The following is a 15297-nucleotide window of genomic DNA, read 5'->3' as shown; positions in this document are numbered from 1 at the left end:
CCTCTGTGGCCAAAGAAGAGAGTCTGGGCTCACCAGCGGAGGAAATACGTCAGCTGAGACATAGCATTGAAAAGCTCAGAGTCCGCATCGCAGAAGATGAAAAGAAGCAGCTTCATGTCTTAGAAAAACTGCAGGAAAGTGAGCAAAATGCAGATTTGCTTAAGGATAGAGTAGACAACCTCGACAGAGAACTCGAGGTTGCAGGAAAAAACCAAGAGCTTGTCATTCTTGATGCTGAGAATTCCAAAGCGGAGGCAGAGACTCTCAGAATAAAAATGGAAGAACTGGCCCAGAACCTGAGAGATCTGGAATTAGAGCTTGCCAATATAAAGTCAGAAAAAGAAAGTCTGACGAAAGAGTTACAAACCGAGCAAGGGCGAGTGTCTGAGTTAGAAATACTGAATTCTTCATTTGAAAATCTGCTGCAAGAAAAAGAGCAAGAAAAAGTACAAATGAAAGAAGAATCTGAAATTGCAGTGGAGCTGCTTCAGACACAATTAAAGGAGCTAAATGAGAAAATGGCAGCTATGTGTGTTGACCAAGAGGCACGTACAGCCAAGGAACAGAGCCTGCGTGGTCAAGTAGATTCTCTCGAACGTGAGAAGGCTCAGTTGCTACAAAGCCTTGAAGAGGCCAAAAATAATTACATTAGATTGCAGTCTTCCGTGGATGACCTCGTTCAAGAAATAGAAGATGGCAGATGGAAACTAGAGAAGAAGCATGAAGAAATCAGTACACTGAAAAGTCAAGTTCAAGACCAGGAACTGCTCGCCTCTAAGCTGTCCCAGGTGGAAGGAGAGCGGCAGCTTTGGGAGAAGCAAAAAACAGAACTGGGAAATCTGATAATGGAGTTGGAGCAGAAGGTCCAAGTGCTGCAATCCAAAAATGCCAGTCTGCAGGACATATTAGAGGGGCTGCAGAATTCTTACAAGGATCTTGAGAAAGAGCTCGAGGCAACAAAAATGGAAAAGATATCCTTTGTTGAAAAGGTAAGTGGCTTAGTCTACTTACATTTATTATTGTTTTAAATAATATTTTGTGTTTTTGGTGAAGGTTTACACAGCAGTTTAGGTTCCCATTCAACAATTTCTACACAAGTCGTTCAGTGACACTGGTTACATTCTTCACAATGCATGAGTGTTCTCATTATTTTCGTTTTGGTTGTTCCGTTTCCATTAATCTAGTTTCCCTGCCCCCTTACATTCTCATCTTTGTTTTAAAGTAATTGTTGACCATTTGGTCTCATATAGGTGATTTTAAAAGGAGCACAGTATTTATGGGTGATATTCATTATTTTTTGAGCCAATTTTTCATTTAGCTACAAGGTGATCTTAGGGGTTAGTTTTGGTTCAAGGTTTGAAGAGTATCTCAGGACAGTAGTCTTGGGGAATCCTCCAGTCTCAACCAGTCTGGTAGGTCTTTTTTTTTTTTCCAGAATTTGAGGTTTTGCTCTACATTTTTCTCCCATTCTATCAGGGTCCATCTGCTGTGGCCAAGATTAAAGCGGTTGGTAGTGGTAGCTGGGCACCATCTAGTTCTTCTGGTCTCAGGGTAGATGAGACCATGGTTTGTGTAGACTATTTGTCCTGTAGACGAGTTTCTTCTTTGAGTTTTTGTTCCCTTCTTTCTCTTTTGCTCTGGATGAGTAGAGACCAGTCGTTATATCTTAGATGGCCACTCACAAGCTTTTAAGATCTCAGACACTACTCACCAAGCTAAGGTATAGAACATAACTTTATGGACTATAGTATGCCAATTGACCAGATGTCCCACGAGACTATGATCCTAATCCTTCAAACCCAGAAACCCAATCCTGAGAGGTGTTTGGTTACGTCTAGTTAATCTATTTACATTTAAATATGTAGTCATGAGGGAGGGAAACCACTCCGAATTAGATTGCCTTCTAGACAGTGTTGGCCATGGTGGACTAACTTCGTGTAGGCTGTAAGTTGGTGGGGACTTGCAGCCTGGCAGGACCGAGTCTGCTCCTCTGACAGTAATTCTTTCTTCTGATGCATGTTCCCGTGGGACACGTCCATGGATTGGCCCAGGATCTTCATGCAACACCTTTACGTAGGGTTGTGCACGGTTCGGTTTGTAATTATTTTTCCCTTTCTCACACTTGATCAGAATGGGAGCATCCCCATACCCAGTTGAGAACCACTGCTACCAAGAGTGTGTCGATGGCAGCCCCTGACACGTGTTACAGAGTAGAACTGCTCCAGGGGGTTTTCTTGGCTGTAATCTTTACGGAAGCGGTTCACCAGGCCTATCTTCCGTGAAACTGCTAGATGGGTTTGAACCGCCAGCCTTTGGGTTAGCAGCCGATCTCAAACTGCTCATGCCTCCTGGTCTCCTGCATGAGAGGCTAACAGACATGAACTAGGACCAGAATGTGCAGGTACCCCCCCACACCCTCCCATCTTTTTGCCTTGTGGAGAAAGAACTATTGAAGATACTGATTTAATTGTAACCAACAAAACAGTCCCGGCTCCCAGGAAATGTCCTGGAGATTTTGTACCTTCTGTTTTGCACAGTTAGCTAATATAAAAAGGAAGATCCTGTGAGCAAGGATCAGTTATTAAAGAAAAATGAAAGTTTTGCCCAGATCTAGGAAAGTGAATTCCTTCAAACTAGATTTTTTCTTGAACAAATATTAAGAGGAAAAGGGAGTGTTCAGAAATGTGATTAATCGTAAGTCTGTATTTTCTAAAAATCTCAGATTTTTATATATCTTGCAAGAGATGGCCGTTACTACACAGACATGCGGCAAAACTATTCCCAGGCGGTTTCAACTTCAAGGGACAGATGCAAACAATAGAGCTTTAACGGGTTTAACTCATCACAGGCTTGTTTTTTGCAGATTAGTATGGCACTGGGGGTTAGCAGAGATCCAAGAACAGATGAAAATCTAAGAAGCTGCCCCATACAGTATTCTCTGATGTTTAAGTTTAATTTGAAATAATACCTTCATGAAGGCAGGCTTTCAAGACTTGATAATATTGTCTGTCTTCCCCATTTCTTTCTTTATTGCTGTCTACTGTTAGATCTTTGCTGAAGAGAGAAGGTAAGCTCACCAGTAGGTTTTGAGAATATTAGTTAAGTGGATTAGTAAGGTGAACAATAACCGGGTTCCATTTTATTATTGAAGAAGAAAGTAAATGTTGTGAGTGTGTTGTATCAGGGCGGTTAATTTGACTCAACAGACACCATAAGCAGAGCCTAAGGAAAGACTGCATTTCAGGTAAACACAATGACCATGAAGGGCGCGGAGCTGCAGAGAGAAATGGATGAGATAGTACAGAAAACAGCAGCATCCAAAGAAGAATCTGACCGAGAGAAAGATAGGCTCGCCGGAGAGTTAAAATCAGCGTCGGAAGAAATAGAGAGCAGCAAAGTAAGTTTCTCTCTGACAGGTTCATTCTGCTCTGATATTTGGTGTGTACGCTCCCCTTGTTTTTATCTTTGTGGGACACTGGTAACGTACCAGCCTTTTTAGCTCTTGAATAAAATAACCCTGAGTTTGTGTTAAGGTTGGACTTGAGTAATCGCAACCACCCAGCGCTGTCACAAGACTGGGAGAAGTCACATGTGGCCTCTGAATACACGAAAATACCAGCCTCGGAGCCCAGATAGTTTTTCATCGATGAGGACCCTTGCGCTACATTAACTCACCTCAGAAGTAGATTTTAGGCCTCCGGTTTTCTAGCCGGCCACAGATTGTCAGCCAGAATTTGCTGCAGATGTGCACTGACAGTTACTGAGAACTAAAAAAGCAACAGAAGGGGAAGTCGCAGTCGCAGTGAAATGTGCTGTTTCAGAGTAGGGTGAAGGGGGCAATCTGCAGCACTTGGACTGCCCTCCCCGTGGCCATCCTCATAGCAAACATCTGCCCTGGCATCGGTTCTGACCCATGGCAGCCCCAGGTGTGTCAGAGCACAGCTGTGCTCCATACTGTTTTCAGTGGATGATGTTTGGGATTACATCACCAGTTACTTTCTTCCGAGGCATCCCTGGGTGGACTTGAACCTCTAACCTTTCAGTCAAGTGCATTAACTGCTTGTACCGCCTGAGGACTCTGTTCCCGTTGCAGACATTGTGAACTCATGACCTTTTCTTCCTCCCGAATCTCGCCACACTGTGCCCCTGTAGCATCTGCCACTCCGGCAGAGCTGGCAGGTGAAATGGAAACCTGTCTTCTAAACCCGGTGAAGTGACAAACCTTCCTGTATCCGTAAGGTTCTCTGAACTTTAGTCCCTAAGTATCACTTAGAAGGGGACAGAAAAATAGCAGACAGTCATGACGATAACCTTGAATTGTCACAAAAAGTTGAAATAATATCTGTAGCGCCCTGTAGTCTTTAAATGCACTATTTAATCTAGTTCAGATAGACAAGTTTTGACATGTAATCTCGGTTATCGATTGTTAGAATTTTCTGGCAATGCTACACAGGAAGGGATTCTCATGACTTGTGCTGGAATAGAGAATCTGCTGAAATCTCGTTTGGTGCCAGAGCTTGGGGATACCCCCAGTATGTTGTTAGATGCATTGCGTTCTTAGGCTCTGTTTATTAGTTGCTGTCAAGTTGATTTTGACTCATAGCGACCCCAAGTAACAGCAGAACTGCCCCATAGGGTTTCCTAGGCTGTAATCTTTACGGGAGCAGATTGCTAGGCCTTTCTCCTGCGGAGCTACTGGACGGGTTCAAACTGCTGACCTTTTGGTTAGCAGAGGAGCGCTTAACCATCGCATCACCAGGCTCCTTCCTTAGGCTCTACTAAGAGAAGAAGCTTGATGTTCAACCTTAGTCCTATCCATGTGACTGTGTTGGTTTGCAGTGACTTTACTCATTCATTGATTTATTCAGTCCGGAAATACTAAGCACTAGTGAGAACAGGGGCTAGAATGTTGAACAAGACAGCTATGCTTCCTGTACACAGTAAATCATTAAATAGTAATGTTTAATATGACCTTAGACTGGGTAAGTGCTCTAAAGGAAAGAAGGGGGATTCTCTGACGTGGACTAGTTGAGAGCGGGGTGTGGGCATATCAAGCAACGTGAATTAGATGGGGTGGTCAGAGAGTGTCGCCCGCAGGGTGAGCAGCCGGCAGAGCATGGCGGGGAGGAGGAAGGAGCTTGCTGGGTCTGGTGAGCTGTGTGGTAAAAGCTCTGCTGTCAGAAGGAGCTTTGTGTTTTTTAGAAGTTGAACGGAAGCTATTGTGGCTGCGGCCAGAGGGGAAACGCCATGAAGAAGGAGTGGAGAGGTGGGAAGGCCGTGGTAAAGAGTTTGAATAAGATGTAAAGTGACAATGAACACACGAGTCTGCGGTTTAGGACGGAAATACTAATGTGGCCAGTTCAGTGTATAGATAGTATTTAAATTCTGGCAGTGGAAGAAGGAACAGGTGGAGGTGAGAAGGTGGCTTAGAGGACCTTCAGCCTGTGAGGTAAGATGGATGAGGAGAAATCAGTCAAGAAAACAGGAGACTTGACCAGACAAGCCAGCAGAGGGTCGTGCTCCGAAGCCAAGAACAGAGGCTGTCTCGGGAAGCAGACGTGGCCAGCAGCATCAGTGCTTCCTAGAGGTCACCTGAGAGGTGACCCCCTGGGGCTTGGCCGCATGGAGGTCACTGGTGCCAGGAAATGCCAGTTCAGAAGGTGCTGGAACGAAGCCAGATTGGACGAGGTTGAGGAGTGAATGGGAGGTGAGGGAGTGGACACAGCCCATAGAGACAAGTGTTCTGCTAAGCTTGGCCCTGACGGGGAGCCCGGAAATGGGGCGAACGCTGAGAGATGTGGGTCAAGAGAGGGCTTTTACAGAAGAGAGCACGTTTCTGTGCTGACGGGAATAATCCGGGAGACTTGTAGAGAGGGAGGCCCAGTAACTGGAGGAGTCGACCCTTGAGAAGGAGAGAGAGGGGGCGTGGGGACCCAGAGCACAAAAGTAGGGACTGGCCTCTTCTCTCTCTCTCTGTGAGTTCTTTTTGTTTTGTTTTGGGTTTTATCTATCGTAAATGTATGTGATAAAATATTTGCCACTTCACCAACCTTCACATGTACAGTCAGTGACATTAATCAAGTTCTTCATGTTCAACCATCACCCTTATCTGTTCCCCAAATTTCCTGGTGCCCTTAACAGAAGCTTGGCGTCCCCCCAAGCGTTGAGTCCTCCCTTCCGCCCCGGTAGAGGCTGGCCTTTGCAGCCTAGGGAGAGAGAGAAGTGTCGAGAAGGAATGGGAAGATGGCACTGTAGGTAGTCTCCTGGAGATTGTGGGGAACTGAGCGAGCTTCCAGACAACGGCTCCTCTTTTCTGAGTGAATGAAACGTGTGTGTTTCTTGGGGGATTGTTTGTGACTTGATGCAAGGAGAGATGACCACGAAATGGTCTTCTTGAAGAAAGGGAAGGGAGAGAGAATTACAGTCAGGCTGCTGTGCAGCATGGAGTGCTTTTTTGAGGTTTCTGTTAGTTTCCCCCAGAAACAGGCTGTAGGGTCACGTGTGGAACACAGATGCGTCCAGGGTTGGGGTTTTGCCAGCCCTGCCCAATGGAGGGAGAGAGGGCAGAGGAGCTGCAGGCATTTTGGAAGGAAACTCATAGTGAAAGGACATGAAATCTAAGCTGGAAAAGGAAGAAAATGAAGGCTGGTAATTCTGGAGAGATTGAAGGTAGAGGTGGTGCTGGTGATGAGGTCAAGGAATTGCTGCAATGGGCGCAGGGGAGAGCAGGTTTCGTCCAGGGGGGTTTAGCTGACTTTGAGACTCAGCGGCTCTGTGTTCTCTGTGGATGTGACCTTGGTGGTCAGTGTTGGGCTGGGGCAGAGGACAGCATCACTGGCGATGAAGTCGCAATTTTAAGACAGTGCACTTCTAAGGATTATAGCTCTATTCTATACAGATTCTGTCTTACCCGTAAACAAGGTTTTCCCTCATTACTCCGTATTTGCTAAAGATATAGATCCAGGTTCAATATTGCCCCATGATTTCATTACTTCTCTGTTCAGGTTCAACTGAAAGAGCTCATGCTGGAAAACAGTGAATTGAAGAAGAGTTTGGATTGCGCACACAAAGACCAGGAGGAAAAGGAGGAGAAAGCGAGAGAAGAAATAGCTGAATATCAGCTGCGGCTTCAGGAGGCCGAAAAGAAATACCAGTCTTTGCTTCTTGATGTGAACAAACAGGTAAAACACGGGGTTTGGTTATGGGCAGTGGGGAGCTGGAGGCCGGGGGTGTTGGCACAGTAAGTAATTAGGCGTGTTTAGCAAGATCAGTATTCTGTATTATTATTATGCTATATGGTCTTAAGAAGGGCTGCATCATATTATCCTTTCCCTGGGTGGTACGAATGGTCTGCCCTTGACTACTAACCTTTAAAGGTTGGCAGTTTGAACCCGTCCAGCAGTGCCGTGGAAGAAAGGCATGGCAATCAGCTTCCATAAAGACTGCAGCCAAGAAAACCCTGGGGAGCACAGTTCTACTCTGTACCACGTGGGACCGCCATGAATTGGAATTGACAGCAATGTTGTTTTTTTGTTGTTCCCCAGTTACCTGTACATGTTTTATTTTATCTGAACTTTTAGTCCATTTTTAACCTGGAGTAGAGTAGGAGAGTTGCAGAGACTATTTGAAATGGTCCTTGGAACAGCAGTTTTGTTTTTCCTACAATTTTTTTTTAGCAGAGCCTCCTTGCTAAAGTAACATCTTTCTGTCCTAGTATGAAATGGAAATCCAGACTTATCGCGAGAAATTGACTTCTAAAGAAGAATGTCTCAGCTCACAGAAATCGGAGATGGACCTCTTAAAGTCCAGTAAAGAGGAACTCAATAATGCTTTAAAAGCTACCAATCAGATTGTAGAAGAATTGAAGAAAACCAAGGTATGTACATTTTTCATTATTTCATGACTTGTGATGTTTTAGCCAGGTAATAGTGTATTTTTTTTTTCAGCGTGGTAACAATATATATAACGAAACATTTGCCATTTCAAGATTTTTTATGTGTACGGTTCAGTGACATTAATTATGCTCATCACGTGTACAGCAATCACCTCTGTTTCCAAAACCTCCCATTGCCCTTCACAGAAACTCCATGCCCCTTAAGCAATGAGCCTCCATTTCCTCTTCCCCTCAGTCCTGTGAACCACTATACTTTGGCCTCTGTGCATTGCCCACCCGAGGTGTTTTATGTCTGTGGGATCAGAGCATGTTCGTCCTTTTGTGTCTGACTTCAATGTCACCAAACGTAATGTGTTTAAGGTTCTTACACCTTGTGGCGCGTATCAGCACTTCATTGTTCTTTATGGCGGATAATATTCCACGGTGTGTAGATACCACACGTGTATCCATTCAGCCGTGAGTTGATGGACACTTGGACTGTTTCCATTATTGACAGTTTGGCCATCGTGAATAATGCTGCGGTGAACGCTGGCGTCCAAGTGTCTGTTTGCATCCCCTCTTCCAAAACTTTGAGTGTGTACAGAGGAGTGGCACTGCTGGGTCCCATGGTGATTCTGACTTTCTGAGGAGCCACCAAGCTGTTTTCCACCTTGGCCATCCTTTTCCCACCAGCAATACACGCGTGTTCCCTTTCACTACGTCCTCACCAACACTCGTTTTCCTGAGGACAGCCATCCTAGAGGCAGTGAAGGGGGGTCTCACTGTGCTGTTAGTTTGCTTTTCCCTAATGACTGATGGGGGCCCTGGTGGCGCAATAGTTAAGAGCTCAGCTGCTAACCAAAAGGTCGGCAGTTTGAATCCACGAGCTGCTCCTTGGAAACTATATGGGGCAGTTCTACTCTGTTCTGTCTGGTTGCTATGAGTCAGAATCGACTGGACGGTAACGGGTTTGGTTTGGTTGAATGATGACCTTAAGCATCTTTTCATGGGCTTGTTGGCCATTTGTATAAGTTCTTGCTGCACAGCAGATTAGGGCGGCCAGTCCCTTGTAGTCATGGATCATAATTTGCTGGGCAATTCCAGTGTCTGGCTTGGTCAGTCTCTCAGGTTAACTGCTATCACTAAACCTCTTTTCTGTGATGTTTGAGGAGAGTTGTTAGTTGCCATTGAATTGGTTCCGACTCTTGATGATCCCATGTATAATGGAAAAAAATGCTGCCTGGTCCCAAGCCATCCTCATGGTTGTGATTTGTGGGGTTTTTGTTGTCTAATTTTCAGAAGTAGATCACCACACTTTGCTCCTAGTCTGTCTTAGTCTGGATGCTCCGCTGAAACCTGTCTACCATGTGTGACCCTGCTGGTATTTGAAATACTGGTGGCAGAGCTTCCAGCATCACAGCAACACACAAGTCACCACAGTACCACACACTGGTAGACGAGTGGTGGGCACCGAGGCATGGGTGCTGTTTTGCATAAATCGAGGACTGACTTTCAGATTATCCGTGGGGAGTTTTCCAGTCATAACATGGGGTGCAAAACACCTTGGCCAGGGACATGTGTGTGTTGCATATATATTCTCTTCCTTTCCATGTGAGGATCATACCACTTTTTCTTTAGGACAAAAGAAAGGAAACTCTTGTCTCGGGATTGTTATCTGAAGGTGGTATCGCAGTAATTGTACCTGGAAAGAGGCTGTGTTGATTCCTGTAGATATTTTTCGTAAGATGAATACCACCCAGTATGTATAATAAAAGGAGCCCTGGTGGTGCAGTGGTTAAGCGCTCGACTACTAACCGCAAGGTTGGCAGTTCAAACCCACCAGCTGCTCTGTGGGAGAAAGATGTGGCAGTCTGTTTCTGTAAAAATTTACGGCCTTGGAAACCCTATGGGGCAGTTCTACCCTGTCCTGTGGGGTCGCTATGAGTCGGAATCAACTTGATGACGGTGAGTTTATGTATAATAATGAATGTGGAAGATAAATACCTTCCGGTAAAGGCCTTTAGTTACAGCTTTATTTATTTATTTATTTTAAATTATGATACTAATTGAATATTTACAAATGTAATACCAGGTACAAACTTTTTTTTTTGAGCTCTTATACAACTTATCAAGCTGAAGATTTACCAATTAAATGCAAACCAGTAAAATTTAAAATACCATAAATTTAATATTTAATGATATTCTGCTGTAACAAAATGAGAGACGCTGGATTTAATAATAGAAAGACATACTGTATTTTTATGCAAATAATGCACACCTTCTACATTTGTTTGTCAGTTGTGCCCTCCTCCCCCCGCCCCGAGGTATTTTCCTAAGCACCACTATGCCAATTTTTTAAATGTGTTCCTGTACAAAAATTAGCATGGTGCCCTTACAACAATACCTTGTAGGGGGAGGGCGCGGTTGGCAAACATGTAGAAGGTGTGCATTATTTGCATAAAAATATGGTAATTTCAGGCACACTTCTTTAATCATTTTTTTGTTTTTTAAATCTTTGACAATTCTTCTGTAGATGTTGTAATGAATTGAATTGTGTCCCTCAAAAACATATGTCAACTTGGTTAGGCCACGATTCCCAGTATTGCGTGGTTGTCCTCCGTTTTGTGATCTGATGTAATTATCCTCCATTTTGTAATGTGTAGTAAATTCTAGCCTCTATGCCTGTGGTTATGGTCTCACTGGGAGTGAGTTGTCCGTTGTGTTAATGAGGCAGGATGAGGGTGGGATGTATCTTGAGTCACCACCTTACTAGAGGACATACTCACGTCACCACTCTTAGCCCAGTCACCACACTTACCACCCTGATTCAAGTCACATCCTTACTTGAGTCCCGCCTTTTATCGCACAAGAGATAAAAGGGGAGAAAGAAGTAAGCAGAGATAGGATCCTCAATACCACCAAGAAGAAGAGATAGGAGCGGAGCACATCCTTTGGACCTGGAGTCCCTGCACTAAGAACCTCCTAGAATGAGGAGACACAGAGAGGGGGAACTCCAGAGGCAGCGTGAGATGGTGAGAAGCAGTGACAGAGAAACGGAAGCAGCAGAACCAGGAGATCGGCGTGAGATGATGTGGGAGCTGACTCAGAGCGAAAACGCTGAGTGGCTTCCGGCAGGAGGCTTCCTGGTGGAGTAGGGTGCCTCTGGGCACTTATCGGTGGAACAGAAGAGCTTCGTAACCCTTGCCCAAGCAGGGCAGAGGCCGGGCCCGGGGCCAAGCTTCAGAGGGAGGCTAACCCCCGTGGATACTGAGGGAGGACCATGTTGCGTAATACAACGCATGTGCCATATATTGCATGATATCCCAGTGGAGTCTGGGGCAACATTTTATATTAAAATGCTGTCATATTTCTCTAGCAAAATGTATGGATATTCTCACAAGATGGGATGAAGACTACAAATGTCTTCATAATTCCTCAGGTCGGGTTTCGCTTTTAAATTATTTTCAAAGATGCTTTGGATTTTGAAACTGGATAAGGAACTGTGAACTTGCACTACTGTGAGGCGTCTGATGACACAGTTCTCCCACCGTTCCATTCACTTTCTGTTTGAACCTCCATAAAATTTGAATTTGTACTGAGAGCTGCCACATGGGCCTTCACCTGGTGTGACTGTAAAACACACAGGTGTTGAAATCGTGGGACAGCAGAAGATGACAACGGGAACATCATTCTCTCCCTGGGAGTTTTTGACCCATCAACAATGTCTTTGGATGCCCTAAACCTCCCCTTGCAGGTGACTCCCATCAGTAAGCAGACATAGCGGGATAATTCTAGGAACTGTGATTTATGCTTGTTGGTACTAAGTAAGGGAGTGACAACAACACATTGTTTATTGGGGGACTTGAGAAGGTTAATTTTTTTATGCATCTTTACATGTTTTGTCTGAACATAATCTTACGTTTATAATATATGATTTTTAATTGTATCTCATAACTATTTTGCTCTGTGCACATCAAAAGAAATTCAAAGTTTTAAATGGAATTACTTTTGTTTCGTAGATGGACAACCTGAAACATATAAATCAGTTAAAGAAGGCAAACGAACATGCCCAGGGGAAAATAAAGTTGTTGATGAAATCCTGTAAACAGCTGGAAGGGGAAAAGGAAATGTTGCAGAAGGAGCTGTCTCAGCTTGAAGCTGCCCAGGCAAAGCAGAACGCAGGTGGGCTTGACGGGGGGCAGATCGGTCAGCCAGCATCGTTTCGCAGGAGTGAAATAGCACGCGTTCGGTGTGCGAGGATTAGGGTGTTTTTCGTTCTCTGGTACTGAGTGCTGATTTCTAGCAACTATCCATCTTCCAATTTCTGAATTTTGTACTCAGCTTGGGATCACGGGATTCAGAAGGAAGCTTGCATTTTGACATAGGATTATCACATCTACTCTGTAAAACACACAGGCAGCTGCCTGGTTATGAGTTGTCTCAAGAAGCGTTGTGCGTGTGGATGTACATTGAAGCATTTTCTATATCAGAGGCAGACTGGCATGTGAGCTGGTTCCTGGCAATTGATAAACAGCGGATTTTGGTTCTCCTTGGCCCGTCCTGGTGGGTCAGCTACAGGGACAAGACAGGGGACTTCAGTTGTGGGCGTGTGGGCGAAATACAAAAGAAAAGAAATGACATCTGTCCTTGTCACTGTGCCCCACCTCTGCCTCCAGAGCAAAATCCTCTCTCTCTGGGTCGGTGACCCCTCTGGGACCACGGGGTGCAGGGTGGGTCGTTAGTCTTCCCTGTGTGGAAGGGAGTGTGGAGTAGCTTGGGGTTTCAGGAAGTCTTTCTAATGGATTTAATGCCAATCACGGCAGCTAATAGTCAACCAAGACTCCACTTTCTAAAGTCTGCCTCATAAGCGCAGGATCTGTTGTCTCCAGATGGTTTGCAGAGCTTCCTTGGGTCTAACTTGGCTCCCTCCTCTCTCCCACAGCCTTTAAGAGCAGACTTCTTATTCTTTACAGAATTTTGCTGTCCATTCACACATGGTGGAAAGAATGGACAGGGAAGACAGAAGAAGGCGTAATAAATCAGTTAATTCCCATATACTGGTGGCTCTGGAGGAAAATAGGATGGGTTGGCTGAAGTACGAGTTTGGTGGATTTTATTTATTTAAGCTACTGCAGTAAGAGTTGTATAATCCATCAGAATACACACCTTGATACGTTGTTGTTGTTAGGTGCTGTCGAGCTGATTCCAACTCATAACGACCCCACGTGACAGAGTAGAACCGCCCCGTAGCGTTTTCTTGGCTGTAATCTTTATGGAAGCAGATTGCCAGGTCTTTCTCCTGCAGAGCCACTGGGTGGGTTCAGCCGCCAACTTCTGGTCTAGTAGCTGAGTGCTTAACTATTTGTGCTGCCAGCGCTCCTTGTACCCTGATATGATACCTTCCCCATGAAACAAACAAATCAACAACCCAAGAATGGTGTGATGCTATCTTTTTTCACAATGGCCAGCGTTCACGAGAGAAGCGCCAAGCTACTTGTGTGTGACGTGTGACTTCGTTTTTGATAGGTACAGTCGTGGATGCTAACGTAGATGAACTAATGACTGAGATGAAGGAACTGAGGGAAACTCTTGAAGAGAAGACCAAGGAGGCAGAGGAATACCTGGATAAGTACTGTTCCCTGCTCATAAGCCACGAGAATTTAGAGAAAGCTAAGGAGATATTAGAAACACAAGTTGCTCGTCTTTCTCAACAGTCTAAATGTAATCTCCAAAGTTCTCCTTTGCTAAATTCAATTGTTCCAGAACCATCTCCAGCCCTGTCTGTTACTGAAAGGAAGTTATCCAGCGGCCACAATAGGGCTTCAGCCAAGAGGCAGAGGTCGAGTGGAATTTGGGAGAGTGGTGGGGGATCAGCACCTTCCACACCAGAGACTTTTTCTAAAAAGAGTAGGAAAGCCTCCAGAAGCGGTGTTCACTCTGCAGGGGACATGGAAGACATTGACTTTGAGCCAGAGGGGCTTCCAGAAGTTGTCAAGAAAGGTATGCCTAGTTTGAAAACAAACTCACTTGTGCCATTTTGAAATCACAGAGTGTAAAGCTAAGTCACATGTGAGACAGATGTGTGTAGTTTTTGGGTTATTATGCAACATGACTAATTGACCTTTAGAAAAGGTAGTTCACTTGTAAAGTGGTTTTTTATATAAAATGTGTTTTTCCTTCCCTTTTTACTACCACGAGAGAATTAACTAATATCTAATTATTCGTGTCACACTACAAAAAGAGCTGGTAGGTTTGAACTACAACTGTCAAAAATCAGATCAGAGCTTGATGTTTCTGTGTTGAAATCTCCCCAAGCCAAGGACAGCCTTGAAGCTTTCCCAGCTTAAGTCACCTCTGATCCCAGCGTTAAGACACCAGGTGAGCTGGGGATGGTACTGATGATGCTGGCTCCCGGCTGGAGGCACTTACCACCCTTTTCTTTCTTTTTTTTTTTTAAACTCAGTGCTTCTCCAAGTGTGGCCCACGGACCTGGGCCCATCTAGAAACCGTTTATTAAACTGGTCCGTGACAAAAGAAGGACAGAACTCGGGCATAAGAGTTTAGGAAATTTCATGGCAACCTGACATTGTTGCAACATCCAAAAGCATAGTCATTTTTCTATTGATTTATTCGGATTGTATTATTACAAAAGTCTCACTGCTCAATGGATTGGAAATTATATACATACATAACATGAATGAGTGGACTTACAACTGATTTTTTTTTACCATGGATAGTTTGAGAAACAGTGTTCTGAGTAACTCTAGCTCCAAAATAGTTACATTGTCCTTCTTATTGCTGATTTTAGAAGGCCCCAAATCCCTGCTTTAGTTAGCCGTTAACGCTGCTCTGGAGTCTGTGTGGTATATGCTGCTTTTCGGTATTCCTGGGACTGACTTCCTCCTCTCGTCATCAAAAGTCATGTCAGTTCCTGCTATGGAAGGAGCTGAGCAGCAAGAGTGAAATCACTCTTCACAAGGTCCTGTCACTCCCGCAGCCCAGCCTCTAAAGGAGAGTGGCCGTCTACACTGGCGGGCAAGCCGCCTTAGTACCTGCTGGCACTCCACCTTCCCCTCTGAACAAGGACCCGCCTTTCTGTTTATTTTTCCCTTCGTTTACCCCCTCTTCAATCCACATTCTCTCTGTAAGGCCCGCTGCTGTTCTTCAGATCTTAGAAAAACGTGAAGTTAACCACACAGAAGAAGCAGCAGCAGAAATTTTTTTTTCTCTCTGCTTTTTTGTTTTTTATTGTACTTCAGGTGAAGGCTTACAGAACAAATAGTTTCTCATGAAACAATAGTACACATATTGTTTTATGACTTTGGTTAACAACCTCACAACATGTCAACCCTCTAACTTCTCAACCCTTTTTTTTTTGGTGAAAATACACATAGCCAAAGATACACCATTTCAAAAATTTCTAC

At 44.5% G+C, this 15297-nt stretch overlaps 1 protein-coding gene across 2 annotated transcripts in view; it reads left to right on the top strand.

Annotated features, from left to right (window-relative positions):
• The window catches only part of CENPF (centromere protein F), a 60572-nt gene that overhangs the window by 38068 nt on the left and 7207 nt on the right, over positions 1-15297 (top strand). Inside the window, exons 13-18 of one of the 2 annotated variants that reach the window (XM_023741706.1) lie at positions 16-989; positions 3245-3397; positions 7005-7181; positions 7715-7876; positions 11893-12055; positions 13400-13873. In XM_023741706.1, coding sequence (XP_023597474.1) covers positions 16-989; positions 3245-3397; positions 7005-7181; positions 7715-7876; positions 11893-12055; positions 13400-13873 — 2103 coding nt within the window. Of the gene's footprint in view, positions 1-15; positions 1123-3244; positions 3398-7004; positions 7182-7714; positions 7877-11892; positions 12056-13399; positions 13874-15297 lie in introns of those variants that run through there. The other variant, XM_023741705.1, reaches the window with a different exon arrangement.

This window comes from Trichechus manatus, unplaced genomic scaffold (genome assembly GCF_000243295.1).
Source record: "Trichechus manatus latirostris isolate Lorelei unplaced genomic scaffold, TriManLat1.0 scaffold00187, whole genome shotgun sequence".
NCBI classification, from domain to species: domain Eukaryota; kingdom Metazoa; phylum Chordata; class Mammalia; order Sirenia; family Trichechidae; genus Trichechus; species Trichechus manatus.
This window is presented reverse-complemented; position numbering and strand designations above follow the sequence as displayed.